At 36.0% G+C, this 18,449-nt stretch overlaps 1 protein-coding gene across 1 annotated transcript in view; it reads left to right on the forward strand.

Annotated features, from left to right (window-relative positions):
* Positions 1 to 221: 221 nt before the first annotated feature.
* Positions 222 to 18,449, forward strand: part of LOC111870112 (probable 2-oxoglutarate dehydrogenase E1 component DHKTD1 homolog, mitochondrial) — a 19,447-nt gene continuing 1,219 nt past the window's right edge. The window contains exons 1-17 of the mRNA XM_023862135.2: positions 222 to 909; positions 2,392 to 2,512; positions 3,190 to 3,358; positions 4,458 to 4,677; positions 5,961 to 6,122; positions 6,430 to 6,503; positions 7,372 to 7,485; positions 7,733 to 7,954; positions 8,451 to 8,608; positions 9,077 to 9,212; positions 10,847 to 10,978; positions 11,736 to 11,856; positions 12,987 to 13,126; positions 14,366 to 14,522; positions 15,656 to 15,858; positions 16,631 to 16,751; positions 17,604 to 17,792. Of these exons, the coding sequence (XP_023717903.1) occupies positions 666 to 909; positions 2,392 to 2,512; positions 3,190 to 3,358; positions 4,458 to 4,677; positions 5,961 to 6,122; positions 6,430 to 6,503; positions 7,372 to 7,485; positions 7,733 to 7,954; positions 8,451 to 8,608; positions 9,077 to 9,212; positions 10,847 to 10,978; positions 11,736 to 11,856; positions 12,987 to 13,126; positions 14,366 to 14,522; positions 15,656 to 15,858; positions 16,631 to 16,751; positions 17,604 to 17,792 (2,683 nt within the window). The 5' untranslated portion in view covers positions 222 to 665. The remainder of the gene's footprint in view (positions 910 to 2,391; positions 2,513 to 3,189; positions 3,359 to 4,457; positions 4,678 to 5,960; positions 6,123 to 6,429; positions 6,504 to 7,371; positions 7,486 to 7,732; positions 7,955 to 8,450; positions 8,609 to 9,076; positions 9,213 to 10,846; positions 10,979 to 11,735; positions 11,857 to 12,986; positions 13,127 to 14,365; positions 14,523 to 15,655; positions 15,859 to 16,630; positions 16,752 to 17,603; positions 17,793 to 18,449) is intronic.

The raw sequence follows: 18,449 nt of genomic DNA on the forward strand, positions 1-18,449 counted from the left end.
TTTACAACACACAACATTTCAGTGACTGGGGTCTGTCTCCATCTTCAGGTGGAACCTGATCAGTATAAATATTGTTAAGAATGCTATTTTGTCTTTCACAAACCATTTATATAGTTGTATTACAACACAGCATATGGACAATAAGCTGACTGACAATCAGTCATACTCTCTATAAAATACATTTTGTAGATTTAATGAAAGTTATACCACAAAAATACATTTTAATGCACTGGTATTCTTACTGTTATTTTTTTTACATTCTTCATTAATAAAATTTGGATTTATGGTTATACAATGTGTTTTTCATTTTTGGGTGTTATGAAGTGACATTTTCCATGCAGTATATAAATGTCAGAATTCTGGGTTTACTGACCTTATGATAGTCTTACTAAACTTTTTATCTATCTCCAATGGGTTCAAGTGAACTCTAAGGTCAACTACTACCATTCTTCAAAACACTGAACATAACTGACACTGAGTACTCTGTTGACCATAATATCATACAACAAATTATAGCAAACACATATGGTTGTATGTTTTGCAAGTAGATAATATATGTGACACATGTGCCACCATCTTGTGAAGCAAGATATACTGACTATAGTATTTTGCATGTGTGACAGGAAGAATGATTTAGAGACAGGTGGTAAAATAGGTGAAAGAATATGTTTGAGATCTTATTTTTGAGACTAGGCCAATATGCCAGATGTGTAAGAAAGGGTGTCAGATTTAAACCATGTCAGACAGTGTTGTTTAAATCTGTTCTGTCTGACAATAGAGGCTATTCAAGGTCAGCATGTTTCCATGCAAGGTTATGTCTACCCAGGCTTCATGATTGTTATGTAAGGAATTACCATAGTAATTTTGGTGTGTATGGATTCTGTCCACGCAAGGGAAACACACATAAAGGTAGGTATAAACTAAAGTACTTTTCAAAGATCTAAGACTTCCTGTTTCTAATTTAGAACAATTTATAACAGCGATCATGTTAAAAATTCTTCCAATGCATGGATTATCCACTGCTGGATTACAGCCAATGATGAAAAACTTCTTCATCTTCTAATATTATTTCTGTTGTGAATCAGTGGATTAAAATTTCCATCCTCTTATTTCTTCACATTCTTTATATTCAATTTCTTTCCAGCCATGTCCTTTCTCACTGGTGTCTTCCGGAACCTTACTAAACCAACTTGTTCTGAGTGTGTCCCTTATGTCTCCTTCCTTGAAACTGAAATCCTTAGGCCTTTTTCAGCATTCTTTTTCTTATCCATTCTTTTTAACGTGGCTAAACCATTGCAATCACTTATCTTCTAACATTAAGTGACAAATTTTGAATTCCAGCTTCTCTGAAAGTTTAATTTTTACTTCAATCCCTTATTGTTTTCTTGAAGTACATCTAGATATTTGCATATCAACTGTTTGGATTTTGCTTGTTTCTGTTCATAATGATCCATGTTTTGGCATTATATGTTGGTATCATTGTACCCTTCTAGATTGTTATTTTATATTATTTTGGGTCCCTATGTTCTGTAACATTTCATTCATAGTTTTGTGTCTGGTTTCCTTGAAATTTCCATAATCGCTGTCTTATGCAACTTATTTTCAGTCTGTGTTCCTTTATAATGAGGTTCTATTATCATAGTTTGTCTTCAATTTCCATTTCACTTTTACTAAATTCAATATGTTATCTGCATATACTCGTACGTGTATTAATGCTTTCATGAAAATACTACCTTTATGTAACACATCAGTGGGAGTTCCTCTTGCAATAAATTCAAATAGTTGAAAATAAAATATTAAATAAACTATACAGACCTAAGTGAGATGAAATAAATGGAGATGGAGGATTTTAACAATGTGTTTATATTATGGAACCTTGTTCAGAGCCTAAAAGTTGGCTATTTAGATATTTTTAATTTTACTGCTGGAGGTGAAATGAGCTTGTATATATATATTGTAAGTATAAATCTTTAGCCATCAGCAAACATGGCTGGATTAATGTCAACAGCAAGGATGACCACCAGGTTGCCCACAGGCCATGTCCAACCCATGATGGAGCAGTTTTTTCCACTGCTGATTAATTTTTAATACAAGGACAGACATTTATATGAAATAGCAGCAGTTCTAATTCCTGACATGTTTTTTAGAGGTCCAAAGGAACATGAAGATTAAAGATAATATCAGATATTGCAGTCACACAGTGAACTTCGTTTGTAAGATGGTAATAATTCCTTGTGTTTCTGGATGGCTTCCAGCACTTGTTAGAGTCTGTCTTATGTTAACGTCAGTAAACATGTCCGTGAAATTCTTCTGACTTATGAGTAGGATCTTTTTCAAGTCACAAGTGATTGTTGAGTTCATGTAACAGACCAATGATGTCCTTCTTTACAGTTTCTTCTGATGCACTAGAATCCAAGATAAAACAAAGTAATTTCTATAGATTTGTGACAGCTTACCGTCAACATGGGCACAAAAAGGCAAACATTAATCCTATTGCCATTACAGATGAGAGGTTTGTTTACATGTATAAATATTATTACTTTATCATGAAACTCAACTCTTCAACTTATTCACAGTCTGAAGTAACATATACTGAAATTGACTTTATTATGACATCATGATAAACAAAGCCTTAACTTGAATATCTAAAGCCAATTAAATTGGTGTTGTAGTTCAAGATATTATGGTTATGGGACAAGTGTGACTAATTGATCGGTTCCTTAATAATACACTACTTTCTAGCAGAGTACCATCTTCTGGGACCTGACACCATGTAGTCTAGCAGATGTTAGTTACATATTGGAGGAATATGCCTCTGAAATGTTGGTAAACTTCCACAGACTACATGGCAGCACATTCCAGAAGATGCTATTCTTCATAATGCCTGCCACAAGAATCTCAAATCTCACATAACTATTTTCAATTTCAGCTGATAAAAAAAAATGAAATAAAAATAGGCAAGAAAAGTCCTTAAGTTATGATATTATCCCGAGTTTGCATATTATGGGAATAAAATATTGTGTATACTTCAGTCAGTGGCTTCTTCATATAGTTTTTACTAGTTCATGATTCTAGAGTGGAAGATTAATTAGTATTTAGAGGACATAACACCAAGAGATCCTCTGACAGACATAAACTGTATTTTGAGCTATTAGGATATGTTTACATGAGCAGAGTGGTATGTTGCAGCATTGTACCAGAGATTGAACTTGGCTACTACGGACTCAAAGAAAATGACAGGTTTACATTCAGTGGGATTCTGTATGCACCAATTGCAGAGGGTACAGTGGCTGATGCAATCAGTTTTCTACAGAAGACTTACAGTAACACCATGAGTGCAGAATTCAGTTACCTTGAGGTATTTTTTCTATGAAGGGTGATTCATTTGAATATGGATAAAAGTAAAGTGCAGTAAATGGTACATCTCTTGTCTGTTGCGTGTTAATAAAACGTGTTTGTTACTGTACATGTGCAGCTTGTGAGTCATGGGATATCTAACAATTATGAGTGCACAGCAGCTAGTAAAGTATACCCTGTGTCTTACTTGTTTATGCATGTTATGCAAGCAAATGGAGTTGCATGTAATTTAAACAGGTTGCTGTTTTAGGGTGGGGCAATATTTGACATCAGTGGGAGAGTGAACACTCAAAATGCCAGACATAAGAGCACCACAGCTTTCTTGCAAATCGTAGTTGTGTTGCTAAATGACATGTGGGAAGAACTGGCCTCCTTTTGTAAACTCTGTTGTGTCCTCAAGAGGACACACACTGATGAATATATCTACAAACTTTTGTAGGCTATCTGTGCCAAATACTAAGGAATGAAAGTTAACAGAGCATAGCTCAAAATATTTTACTTCTATCTATATCTGAACAGGGGATACGCAGTAGGATAATTGGTTGAGGCACTATGTTACAAGCCGGAAGGTTGTGGGTTTGATTCCCAATGAGATCATTGGATTTTTTAGTTGACCTAATCCTTCAAGCTGCACTATGGTCCTGGGGTCGACTTAGCTTCCAACAGAAATGAGTACCAGGAATTTTCCTGGGAGTAAAGGGTGGCTGGTGCATTAGGCTGACATCGCCGCCATCTGTGAGCCAACTGTCTGGAAAACGTGGGAGCCTTGACGTCTCACCGCCTTATGGGCCTCCATGGCCTGTTACAGGGATAGCTTTTATATCAGAAGAAGTCACACTGTACTATGAATCAACCACACTGACATTCATAGTGTTAGAACATCATAATCTTAGCCATGGCTTTTCTGCTCCTTGTGGTGTGAAATGAGAAAGGGCATTTTCCAGTAGTTAGCATTACACTTCATAGGTCTGCATGTGTTTCCTTCTTCCTGACCATGCCTATCTTAATCTAATATTTTGATCAGAACTGTGTATATTGTCAACATTATTGCAATAAGCACAGAAAAACAAATGTGTATAGGAGAATTTGGAAAATTTCAGGATGCAGAAGAGGTGGAATGGTTTGCACAACAAATGGAACAATCAGCAGTGGAAGAGCTTGACCGTGACACAAGGAGAAACCTGGCTAAAGAAATGCTAAAATCACAGGCATTTGACAATTACCTAGCCACTAAGTTTGTAACAGTGAAGAGGTATGGAGGAGAAGGTGCAGAGAGCATGATGGGATTTTTCACGGAATTTTTTAACACATCAGCAAATGGTACATACAGAATACTGATTTGTGAGCTGTTATGAATACGGAAAGAAAAAGTAGGCCATGTCATACCTGATGCCTAGAATCATTTACTGTTTTTCAGCATTCACCAAAAAATAACTTTAAAGATCAGCACCATTAATAAAAACCTCCCTAATAAAGCCTATCAAGAGACTTAAATTCCTATTTCACAACCTACCTCACCAACACCACTTTTAATACTACCTTTTGTTCTCTTTCTTTGCCTTCCAACTTTCCATTTCCAAGAGAGTTTTGTGTACAAAATTTTATGTCCATACATTTTCAGATTATGTTTCCCTTGATTTAATTATTGTAATAATCCAGAGTGGAACATATTAGTCATGAAGCAAATACTCTGTTTTCTTTTCTCAGGGTAACAGACATTGTTTCACAACCATACAAAATAAAGGTAACATGTGATTAATGTGTAATAATGTTTAGCAACTATAAGCACTAATGGAAATACAACAGTCTTTAGCCCCATAATAATTCACTTATGAGAATATTACCCAGTGGTAGCTTGTCTGGCTTTTATCTGAGAAATATACAATCCAAGTCTATCTTTACAGATCTTTGATGGTTTTCCTTAATTTTCTCGGACAAATGCAAATATTGTACCTTAAAAGAAATAGTCTTGCCCATTCTCATATCTCACAAGATGATAAATATCACTTTGTATTTAATACGACAATTCTATAAAAGATATCAATCAATAACAGTTTTTAAGACAGAAATATTAATCACTAATCATTAATTATTTTCCGCGAGTTAAGATTCCATTTCATGTTACTGTAAAAACATTGTTTACAGATTATGTTTCAATTCACTCATTTTACTGGTTTGGTAACCTAAACGTTTCCATTAATTTATCTTCTTCTTCTTGTAGAAGAGTTTCCATTTTATATGGGTTTATGGACAGAAAGTTTCTAATCACTTTTATCTTCCCACAATCCTTCCTTTCAAAGGGACAATTTCCACATCCTAGGCTTTTTACCTGTATGGATATATGGAAAATAAAGGAAACAAATGAATGAATTTCTGATTCATTATCAGTTATTTTTACATGGGGAAACCATTGGAGTTGTTTCTGTTCCATCTCTATAAAAAATGTTGTATTATAACTTCTAAGATTTCTAATTCTATCTTTTATTTCTCCCTCTTAGTATTTTTTTTTTAAAAAATCATATCCACTACTTGCATTTTGCTCTTCCCTCTGTAAGCATCCATGTTCTGGTGCTAAATGGTTAATTTGATTTAAATTTCATAAGCTGGCGTGGAACAGGTGATAATGTGTATGCCTCATCGTGGGCGCCTGAACCTCCTTACTGGAATGCTTCTGTTTCCTCCGGCCCAACTCTTCAGAAAGTTGAAAGGGATATCAGAATTCCCAGAATATGTTAAAGCTACTGGAGATGTTCCAAGTCACTTCAGTAAGTAAAGTACTGATTTTAGACAATATTAAAAATCAAGATTATAGTGTTCTAAGTTGTGACACCATATAGTTTGGTACATGGCTACTAGCACTTTGGAAGAAGACAGTGCTTTCATCTTCTAACCTAAAGATCAAAGTAGCAGGCTCCTCCAGCACATTGGCACCTATCTACCAAACTACAAGACGTGACATCCCAGAAAATTATAATACTCCCCCGTCAGAATCTCAGATCACAAATTTTAAAGGCTTAATTCTCTCTGCGCCACTATTTGAAGTAATCTCTAATTATCATATTAATTTTTCAGCATCTTCTGTTGATCTCACCATTAATGGGAAAACACTTCATGTAACAATGGTGCCAGGACCTTCTCACTTAGAGGTATTACACTCAATTAAGTTGTGAAAATGTTGTGAAATGTAACAGTGTTGGATTGTCGATGCTCTAAAATAGCGCACGTGATGATCTAAAGGTGGGCTGGACATCGAGTGCTGTATAAATACGAGTGGTGGCAGTAACGTGCGGCAATGTGATATTGACTAGGAGTGACTGCTGTCTGTTATACTGGCAAAACCGCGTGTTAGTATGTGGGATGTTCCCACAACAGTTTGCAGTGTATAGCCTGGCTTTATTTGCTTCAAAACATAAAGAATGAAATTAATTTCAAGGGTGGCAGCCCACTTTTGTGAATTTCACTTCAAATTAATGCAAGTTCCAAACTGTGAATTAGGCCATGGATGTTCATATATAGATTTTTAGCTCTAGATACATGAGAAAGAAGTCTGCGTCTTTCTAGAAGAAGCATCACAGTGGCATTTTCACGTTTATATGGGTCGTCTCATTGTATATTACAATAACAGGCTATAATATACAGTGAATGACTGTTAAGTAGGATCATGTTCAGTGGCATGCATTTGTGAACAAAATAATTAACCTTTTGGCTTCATAGCAGCTGGGAATATTTTTGCCAGCTGAGTGACTAAGGTTTTCAAGAATTCTACTCCATGGATTTATTATTATTAACTGAACACCTGATCTTCAAGCTGAAAGACTGCCCATTTAGTCTCTTTGTGACTACTTATTCAACATATCCACAGTACTCCGCATGTCTGAGAGATGTTTCTTTGAACCACAGCTGGCTTAATATTCAATCCATTAGTGACACTTCATGTTAACAGTATGGAACATTTAAATTTTAATCTCTGAAAGTTTAATTACCACCTTAGAAAGCAACTGGTGCTATTTACAGGCAGCAAATCCAGTGTCCATGGGTAAAACAAGAGCCCGACAACAGACACTAAAACAGGGAGGATATTGCCAAATACATTCTGCTGAGTGGAATAACAAAGTTCTGAACTTGCAGGTGAGCCTGACATGAATATGTTTGGGGTAGGGGTGTGGGGGGCCTATGATGACAACACTGGGTATGGTATAAAATCAAGAAGGATGAAATGGGCACAGCATGCAATATTTTGGTTTGAACCCTGAAGGGATGAGACCAGTTGGTAAATCTACGATAGCCAAATGAACGTGGAGGTGTAAATTCATTGTGGGTACGAGTAACAATGATAATTATTATCCTTGCATGACATAACATTGTGCATCATCAGGTTCATGGTGATGCAGCTTTTAGTGGTCAGGGAGTGAATCAGGAAACGCTAGAACTAAGTATGGTTCCACACTTTGAGGTCGGAGGTTCAGTCCATCTGGCTGTCAACAATCAGCTGGGCTTCACAACTCCGCCTGACAGGGGACGATCATCCAGATATTGCACTGACCTTGCTAAGATTATCTCAGCTCCAGTTCTACATGTCAATGGCGATTTTCCAGAGGTAGGTTTGTTTGATGCATTTTAAATTTTATAATCATATAGGCCTAACATAAATTAAGGCTTATTAGTGCCTTAAAATAGCAGAGAGACAACTTTAACTTTCTACTTGGAATACAAATGCTTCTTTTAAATACTGTATTACGTGAGGACTATTACGTTCTGGGATGTAATGCTATGTAGTCCAGTTGTAAATCACGGACTTTTCAAAGAAAATATTTGGTGTCTCCTTCTTGACTTACTCTTTGGCCCTAAAGATGAAGGGATGAAGGCAGTACATTCCTCAAACACATTGGTGAACTTCCACAAGATTACGCATCATCGCATCAAAGATTCCTCATAGTCACCACTGTCAGGACCTCAAATCCAACCGTATTACTTACTGTACATATTTAGAATGCTATATTGGAGGTTGGGCTGGTTTTTCGAATTGGCTCTATTTGTGATAAACTGAGCACTTTTATTTGTTTTTATAACATATTTAATATATTTTTTTCCAGATGGTGGTGAAAGCAACTCGTATAGCTTGTGAATACCAAAGAAAATTCCACAAAGATATATTTGTTGACCTTAACTGTTACAGACGGTGGGGACACAATGAGCTGGATGACCCTACTTTTACAAACCCAGCTATATACAATATCATACAAGCTCGGAGGTAATGCTGCAAATATGTCGCAAAATATGAAGGAAAATACAATATGTTGCCTTTTTTTGATGAACTGTACTTTTAAGCTTATGATCTTCTTGCACATAATGCTGTGTAGTTCAGTAGGCAAGCACCATTGTTTTGGAGGACCCTACTCACTGCTTTCAGGGTAGCTCTATCTACCAAACCACACAGTGTCACATTACAGAAGACTATAGCTTTAATATTCACTGCCATGAGAACTTCAATGATCATAAAGATCGTTTCATTAGGTTTCCTAATAAAAATTTTGTAATCATTCTTAAAGATGGAGTGAGACATAATCCATCTGTATGTCCCCCATTTATTAAAGGGTTTATTTATCCATTCTTTCTTATAATTATCATAACCTTGCCCTCTTAAAGCTTACTTTGCACAACATTCAGCATGATTGATTACATATGTTCCTATAGTTCATCTGATTTATCTGTAAAATAGAACTGTTCCAGATATGTATGCAGATGTCCTAGTGAAGGAAGGTGTAATGACTAAGGAAGAGGTCGAAAGAATTGTTGCTGAACATTCAGGATGGCTGAATGATACATTAAAATCTATGGATACATATATTCCCCAGGTAACAAATAAATAATTTAGATACTGGAAATTATTAGTTAGAGAAATTACAATCTCATTACATATCACAGGTCACTCCTTACATCCCCACACAATGGGTTAAGATTCATTTGAATATTATGCTACCATATATAATCTCTTCCCTTCAGGTTTTCCAACCAAAATTCTGTACTCATTTCTTATCTCTCCCATATGTTCCACATACCCTGATCATTTTTTCCTTTGATTTTAGAAAGAAAAAGAAAAACAGGTAAAATAAATAAGTTGACTACAAGAATAAAATATTTGGCCTATATCCATTTAGTCAATTAAAGGTCCAGAACAGCAATAATTATTAAATTTTAAATTTGTATAAAGCCCACTGAAATTTCATTGGATATTGTTGCTGTTATCAACATCATTGAATGTGGAACTTAAAAATCTTTTTGAGAAAAACATGTCCAGAATTTACTGTCCAGAAAAATAAATTTGTCAAAAACAGCTGACCTCACTAACTTGAAAGGTTCTGGAAATGTATACTAAGGCACTGAACTATGTAGACTAAGAGTATGTACCAAGTGGTACTGCTGTCTAGATGTGAACACTACTATAGCAACTCAGACATACCCTCCACTGCCATACTCTGCTCCTGTTTGTAACTGCTAACACATATAATGACAGAATAGCAACCATTATCTTTTTAAATACAATGATACCCATCCATTAAATAAAAATTCACATCTTCCTTTCTGCTACAAAACATTTCAAGAAGATTTTTCCATCAGTCTTTCATTTCGCTTGGATGTGCATCCTATCAGAGTATCCATTTTTCTTGTGTTATAAACAACCATATATTTTCATGGGAGGTCTTCGTTTTTACTGGCGCTACAACCTTGTGAGGGTCTTGGCCTCCTCCATGGTTCTCTCAAGGTTTCGTATCAGTAAGTATTTCTGGGGTGGGCTTATTAGTCCCACGCCCAACTCCCAACCTGGAGGACCAGGGGCTGCACTTCATCTGGTCCCTAATTTCTGAGCTGTCTGGAATGGGTGGTCCTGCCAGCATAGCCTTCTGGGTCACTGAGGCATCAAGATCTCCTCTATGATAACACGGTAGTCTCCAAGAAGATTAGCTCAGAAATAACCACATCCAAGGAGTCATTTCCATGTTGACTGAAGTTTCATATTTTTTTTTGTCCCAAGCCATCATTATTTTTTATATTTTCTGCCCCAGGCTAAAAGATGATATATATATGCTATTTTTAACCTGTTATGAACTATCATACACTGACAGATTTTGTGGTACCCATAAGCTATAGTAAACCTACTCTCTTAGAGACCGTATGCAGCAAGACGATATATCCAAGCATTACAGAATGGACACTGCTGACCTCCATCCATGGCACAAGGTAAAATAGGGTCTGCAGCAGACACAAGTGACCACCATGGCATGATGTAAAGGGTCTCTAGTGGACACCAGTGACCACAATGATAGCACAGTCTTGAGATATCATAAGTATGCACTTCCCAAATATTTTTTCCCTCATTCAATGATTAAAGTTTTTTAGTATTAAACATGTGCAAAAAAATGTGATCTCAAACAGAATTCAGCAATGGGATATATGACATATTTGCTTGATCTATGGGTCATGATTGCAGGAAAGTTTTCTCAGGAAGCACTGGGCAGGAATCCACCAGGCTGATGCTGCTCTTACAGTGTGGGACACTGGGCTAGAGTCGGACATACTCAGATATGTTGGGGAGAAATCAGTCACTTACCCTCAAGATTTTGTAAGTCTATTATTATTTCCTAAATGCATATGACATCATCTATAACATAAGAGATGGTGCAGAATATAAGGAGTGAACTACTTCATACTGTTGCACTTGTCAAAATAAGAACTCTTCCAGATGTCATGTAATTACATTACGATGTATTTTACAGTATTCTGTTATCATAACAGCTATTTTTGAGAAATGTGAGGTTCCCACAGCAGTGAGTGCTAAGATTATGGTCTTGTGGGATGTGACTTCACTGTAGTCTGGTAAAGAGGTACTAACCTCTTGGAGGACCCTGCTGCCTCTGTCTTCAGGGTAGAAGAAGGGGTGAAGATGGAGGCAGCACTTACATACTTACAATCACATAAAAACATTATATTTTTCTGTACGAAATGGGAATAAGAGGAAATAATATGTCTCTATTTGGGGGGGGGTGCATTTTTAAAGAATATTCCTGTATAGAACCTCTTAGGACATGTGATGTTGCTTGTTTCCTGGTTTTATGATATTTTTGCACAGAGGCAAGATAACCCATAGCATTACCCTTTGCTTAGCACTATCAGGCTTTCACTTCTACATGGACAGTTCTTTAGTTTCCTTCAAATAATTCAAGTAAAAACTGGGTAAAGTTTCAGAACAATTTATAATTTGCCATTTTGTAACTCAAATAAGCCCTGTGATAAACGACTGCCTCTAAAGACCTTACAGCAAAGTGTGACATGTTATGATGACTCTCACTCTCTCAGCTCATTATGGGTTTACATTTCAGAATATCCATCCTCATTTGCTGAAAACTCATGTCAGTCCACGTTTGAACAAAATCTCTACTGGAACTAAAATTGACTGGGCAACAGCAGAGGCTCTTGCTATGGGATCGCTTCTTTACCAAGGTAATAACATTTATATATGTTCATGTTGTCGTTATTTCTAAAGAAAATATAATATTGATAAAATCTTGAGCTATCGGCCATGTCATTTGGTTAAAAATTACTGATGTTCCAGGGACTGTCTCTGACCCTATCAGACTCTTAAATGTCAGTAATTTTTAACCAACTGGCATGGCTAATAGCCCAAGAACATTTTATGAACTTCACAGTCACCATGAAAGCTTAATATCTTGAAAGTTTAACATTACTTTCACTTATTTCAGATCAGTATTTCATAAAATAATGAAACCCTTTTCTTATCATATATTCAAATTATAATTTTTGTCATTTTTAATGTAAATAAACAGAACAAGTGTGTGTGTGTGTGTTAGTGTAAGTTGTAATAATTCAGTGGGCACAGTGACTGCCTTTGGATTGAACAACCAGGGTCTGATGACTGGCAGACCAGCTCCTGTCCAGTGGGTATTGTGTACTCTTTTCCTGGGATACATCAGCTTGAATGTGAAGTTTACTTTCATCTAGTTTTGAGATTAAGAACGCAAAGAAATTTATGACTTCATTCATTTAGTTACGTGTGTACATGGTATTAGGTCGTTTATCCAAGGAATCCGTCCAGGTCCGAGGCTTTGTGTTCATTTTCATAACATAATGATTTTTTATGGTGAGGAGAAAACTGCATAATGAGGAGCTTCATAACTTGTACTCTTCTCCAAGTATAATTAGAATGATCAAGTCAAGGTGGATGAGGTGGGCAGGTAATGTAGCATGAATGGGGGAGGCGAGGAATGCGTATAGGATACTGGTGGGAAAGCCAGAAGGAAAGAGACCACAGGGAAGCCCAAGGCATAGGTGGGTGGACAATATTAGAATGGAGAAAGACAGGATGGGATGGGATGGATTGGATAGATCTGGCTCAGGATAGGGACCAGTGGAGGGCTCTTGTGAACACGGTAATGAACTTTCAGGTTCCATAAAATGATGGGAAATTCTTGAGTAGCTATAGAATTGGTGGCTCCTCCAGAAGGGCTCAACTCCATGAGTAAGTAAGTAAGTGTACATGGTATTGTTTAATGAATTATTATCTTATTCTTACTACATTAGATGCAATTAAATAAAAATTTGTTATTTTTCAGGATATAATGTGCGAATCAGTGGTCAGGATGTTGGAAGAGGAACATTTTCTCATCGTCATGTTATGTTAGTTGATCAAAAAACAAACGAAATGTACATTCCCCTGAATAATTTGATTGATACACAGAAAGGCTATTTGGAGGTTTGTATAATATGTTTTCCTAGGAGGCATATATTTTCATATTTACTTTAAGGTTCTCTCTTTTTATAGTGCTGAAAACATCTTGTAGTTTTTCAGGTTAAATCGTAGTGAGTGCAAAGATTACAATTTTTTGCTATAAGACGCTACATAATTCAATGGATACCTGCCATTGTTCTGGAGGAATATGTTGCCTCCTTCTTTAGGATAGAAGAAAGTGAATCCTGTTATTATTTACAAATTAATTATAAACAAGTATTTTTTTTCCAAAATATTAACAATCAGTATTTATAAAACAAAAATTCTGTCAACTGTTACGTTTGGTTATGAAATGAGATCTCTTATATTTTGAGATAAGGACATAAATTTTGAGTCTCTGAAAGAAAAATGCTCAGGAAAATGTATGGCTGTAAGTAGAAGGAATTAAATAGAGAATTCAGAACATTATATAACACAGAACATTGTGATTTTTACAGGTTACATAATATTGTTCTTGCAATGAAATCTAAGAGGCTGCAATGTGTCTTCATCACTTCATAAGGAATGCATTACTGATATGTTTTATTGTCCTGCCAACAAATAACAGTACACAAAAATTCTATAAAGACTAACTTCACTACAAAAGTCTCATATGTCAGAAGTGAGTGTTACACTCATACATTCCAGAACATTTGGTCAGAAGGACATCTTCATATTATGTGAATTCTTATAAGAGAAATAAGATGTGATAAAATCATCTTGGGCACCCAGACGCATCAATTTGAAGTCTAAGTTCAACTCCAAATTGACATGTCTGGTTGACGCAGAAGAATTTATCAGTTTTAGTGGCTGTGAAAGCTTCAATTCTTTTTATAAATAAAATATTGATATAGGATTTTGGTACCAAAAGTGGTAAAAGTGGTAGTCTGAATGAGATAGGAAGATAACGCTGAAATGGAATTCATGACGCTAGGATTTGTTAATGTGGATTGGTTTCAGCTGAACCAGGATCATGTCCAGATGCAGATTTTCCTTAATTATGTTGAAACTATAGTTCCTGAAACCACTCAAGTTGAATTGGTATATATTAGGAATGTCCTAAATGAGGGACACCTGTATGCTGATTCTCTGCAAAAAAAATTGCATCATCATTGTACTTACAGACACTTAAAAGTGAACAAATATTTGTCACGTTGAAATATGAACACTATGTAATACTTTTCACAACTTGTATTACTGAATACAAAATTCTATTCTTTGCAGGTTGCAAACAGTATCTTATCAGAAGAGGCTGTATTAGCATTTGAATATGGAATGAGCATTGAAAATCCAAATAACCTCATCATATGGGAAGCTCAGTTTGGTGATTTCTGTAATGGGGCCCAGATTCCCATAGACACCTACATTGCAAGTGGAGAAAGCAAGTATAATCCTATACGCTATATAGAGTGTCTCAGAAGGAAAGGTTAATATTTTGGGAGGTCATAGTATCGATCATTCTAAGCAAAAAACTCTATATGTACATGTGTCCTATTCCGAACAGACAGAGCTATTTCGGTGTATGGGAATATCAAGATGCACTCAGACAAGCAACATGCTATGTCCTCACACGAGTTGCAAAGTACAGTTATATTGATGGTGGAATTTTCGAAAATGTATTATACTAGGTGAACTGTACCAAATTTGTCACTTGAATAATAAATATGGGTGTTAGAAACAGTACGTAATATCTCTTTCTTATTTATAATATTGGAACTGTACGGTGAAATAGCAATAATGACTAGTAATAATGAACTGGAAAATATTTGGGAAGAAGTGGTTGTGACCTAAATTGAGATGTTACCACCTTTACTTGGAAGATCTGAGTAAAAACAGAAAAACTTTTTCAGAACATTATCCTGGAATTTGTGTGGAGGGACTGAGGGAAAGCCACAGATATCTCAGTCAGGATAACCAGACTCTGGGTTGAGAGACCTCCTGTCTACAAAGCAAGAGTGTTACCCATTTGACCATGATGTTCACTTAAACTTCATCATTTTTCTCAAAAATGACAAATTAGTTGTATGTTATAAAATATGGGTCTCATTTAAGATCTATACAAATTCTACATGTGTAAGTCCAAACTTTTAAATTAGTCTCAGAGAATCCGAACTGATCCCGCTTCTAACACCAGCTGTCACGTGTTGGGTGTCACACGACAAATAAATTCACGTGGGTCTCGGATTCAGCGAATCTTTATTGGACATTCACTCTTACACACGATACAATTGTTATCACCTGTGTTATCAGGTTCAATATTTTTGAACTTGGGTGAATATTTAACTAGATGAAATGGAAATTAGTCTCTGATTCAATATAGTGTGATATCTGTATTGTGATTGGTTTTGAAATAATAGTTCTGTATTTGCAATAAATGAACATCAAGGTCAATGAGGTGTGCAGAAACAGAAGGAAGGACGTACTCCACTGGAATGTATTTTCTAGTTCTTATTACCCTGTTTCTGAGTTCTGGAATTTCAAAATATGCTGTCTCATACTGTATGCCTGTTGCAGCAAAATGGATGATATGTAGTGGCTTGACAGTGTTGCTACCACATGGGTATGATGGTGCAGGGCCAGAGCACAGTTCATGTCGATTGGAACGCTTTCTTCAACTGAGTGACTCAAATGAATCTAAGCCAGATGGTGATGATGTCAACATACATATTGCAAATCCTACCACTCCAGCTCAATATTTCCATCTGCTTCGAAAACAGGTTGGTGTGTGTTTAAAATATACTTATACAGACCTTAATTTTTGGTATCTTGGGAAACATCACCTTAACTATTGTTTTATTTACTGAAATCCTAACAATAATTGTGACTGGCGACTGTTTTGTTAAACATATGGCAGTGGGCAGCAGTCTGTCTTTAATAATTATAAACATTGGGTTATTGTGGGTGATATTTTGTTAACTGCAGACTGTTTTAGTGAAAGGATATTTTAATATTTTGTTTGCTTTATGCTTCGTTTTCATATTTATTTTTTATGTATTTTCTCCTCGTGGGAGGATTACATACATGATATATGCTGAAGAGGGGGCACGCGGTAGCGTAGTGGTTAAGGCACTATGCTACAAGTTGAAGGTCGCGGGTTCAAATACCGATGAGGTCATTGGATTTTTTTCAATTGACCTAATCCTTCTGGCCGCACTATAGCCCTGGGGTTCACTCAGCCTCTAACAGAAATGACTACCAGGAATTAAACAAGACTGACAACCTTACCGCCATCTTTGAGCCGATTGTCTAAATAATGTGGGACCCTCAACGTCTCACAACCCTATGGGCCTTCACGTCCTGGTACAGGGATAGCTTTACTTTTTTTATATGCTAAATAAGATACTCTTTTTGGGCCATTGTTCTTTAAATATTCATTTTTCATGAAACAAAAATAAAGATAGTGTTTATTTTGTTTACATATTGTCTTTCTAAACGTATATTGAAGGTATTCTAGTTCAAACATATGCATTTTGGTTGTTATGGTTACAGATCATACAAAATTATAGGAAGCCTCTTATTCTTGTGACTCCCAAAACTCTGTTGCGGTTACCAGAGGCTACTTCAAGCCTTGCAGACATGGGACCGCACACCTCATTTGTACCAGTTATAGGTAAGCTGAAATCATGTACATCAACTTTCCTCACATCCAGGAATGTTTTCATGGCACATCTGCAACTAAAGCATTCCCCAAACCTGAAGATGGTTGTGTTCATTCCAGCATTATTTTGGTCTTCCTGAATGTCTCTGCTTTTAGCTTTATTTAGCAAGAACAATTAAGCATCCTCTTGCCCATGTTTTATGTCAAACTATGCTTGCATGTTTGTACAATGTTAAAAAGTGTTGGATAAGTTTACTACTGCTCTTACTTTGGCGTTACTTTAGTGATGTATTTTAATGAATTCCAAAATCATCATAATCACCATCATCATTGACAAAACAGTCTTTTTTGAGGTTCTGTCCCTTCTCCTATCGTCTTTCTTGATGGGGGCTGAACTTGTGCCACCTGTATCTTGAGAAGGAGATTCTTGGTATCATCCTGTGTTTGTTTGTAGCATGCTGTGTTGTTTTTACTAAACTAAACCTACTTTGTTTGTAAATTTTAACTTAAATAACAAAGTTTTAAAAACTTTAAAAATTTTAATATACCAAGAAAGCTGCTGTAGTTCTGGAAAAGTTGGATTTTGTATATATTGTGCATTACAAACATTGTATGTATATGTATTTTAACACTCAAAACACCCATTGTGATAGTAGTTTCTAAAAAAGTATCAATGTCCCTCTGATGATGGTCTATAGGGACTGAAATATGTAAGGCTGTTAAGTTTTCAAGTAGTAAAGACTTCAATAGTCACACTGGACCGAGTTGTTTTGTCTTTGTAATATTTTAATTAGTTTATAATTGCTTCTTATTACAAACTGTTATCTTAACTGTATCCTGAACTGATATATATTTTTATTGCAGGAGACGTAGTAAAAGAAGATTGTAATGTTCAACGAGTGATATTTGTCAGTGGGAAACATTACTACAATCTTGATAAGCAACGCAAGGCTTTAGATGCAAAAGATGTTGCACTTGTGAGGCTAGAAGGACTTTCACCATTTCCAACACTCAACTTGCAACAAGAAGTAGCAAAATATAAAAATGCTAAAAGTAAGCAGCAGTATCATAATTTGACACGACAGTTTCAGCTTCTGTTGTAGTTTGGCTCTGGCCATTACATTATGCATGGCCATAGGCGCTAGGTCTCGTGGATGTGGTGTCTTAACTCCTGTAGCTGATTTATGTTGTGTTCAGATTATATACAGTGTCTAGTCTTGTGCTGGTTCTGGTATCCAGAGATAGGGACTAACTCTGTTGATTGGGCCCAACTGAGTAGATCTTTAACCTGAGGATGGGGGCAGAGTTCAGTCTCTGAAACGTTGTTTTAAATAAAAAATGGGGTGATGGATAATGTCCAGAAAGTCGTATAATTGTAACGGTATCACAACTACCATGTATGTTATGTAAATAAGACATTACTTTCAATATACCGGTCCTCATTAAAGTGACAGGAATAAAATTCCCCATATGAAGCTGTGATATGGCAGCAAAGAGAAACATCCTACACCTACCAGCAATTAAACTGTTATTGTCTAGTCCTTGGCCTATTATTTTACTGGATTAGCTATCCCACCTCACAAGGTAACAAAATAAAATAAGCCACAGTTTGGTTCTCCATTATTCTGACTTGTGGTTTGCATGTGAATGCCTTGCCGTCTTTCCTTTCAAAATCTGGTTTCCTTAATGTAAACAAATTTAAAATTTAGT

The sequence above is a fragment of the Cryptotermes secundus genome, unplaced genomic scaffold (genome assembly GCF_002891405.2).
Source record: "Cryptotermes secundus unplaced genomic scaffold, Csec_1.0 scaffold594, whole genome shotgun sequence".
Lineage (NCBI taxonomy): Eukaryota > Metazoa > Arthropoda > Insecta > Blattodea > Kalotermitidae > Cryptotermes > Cryptotermes secundus.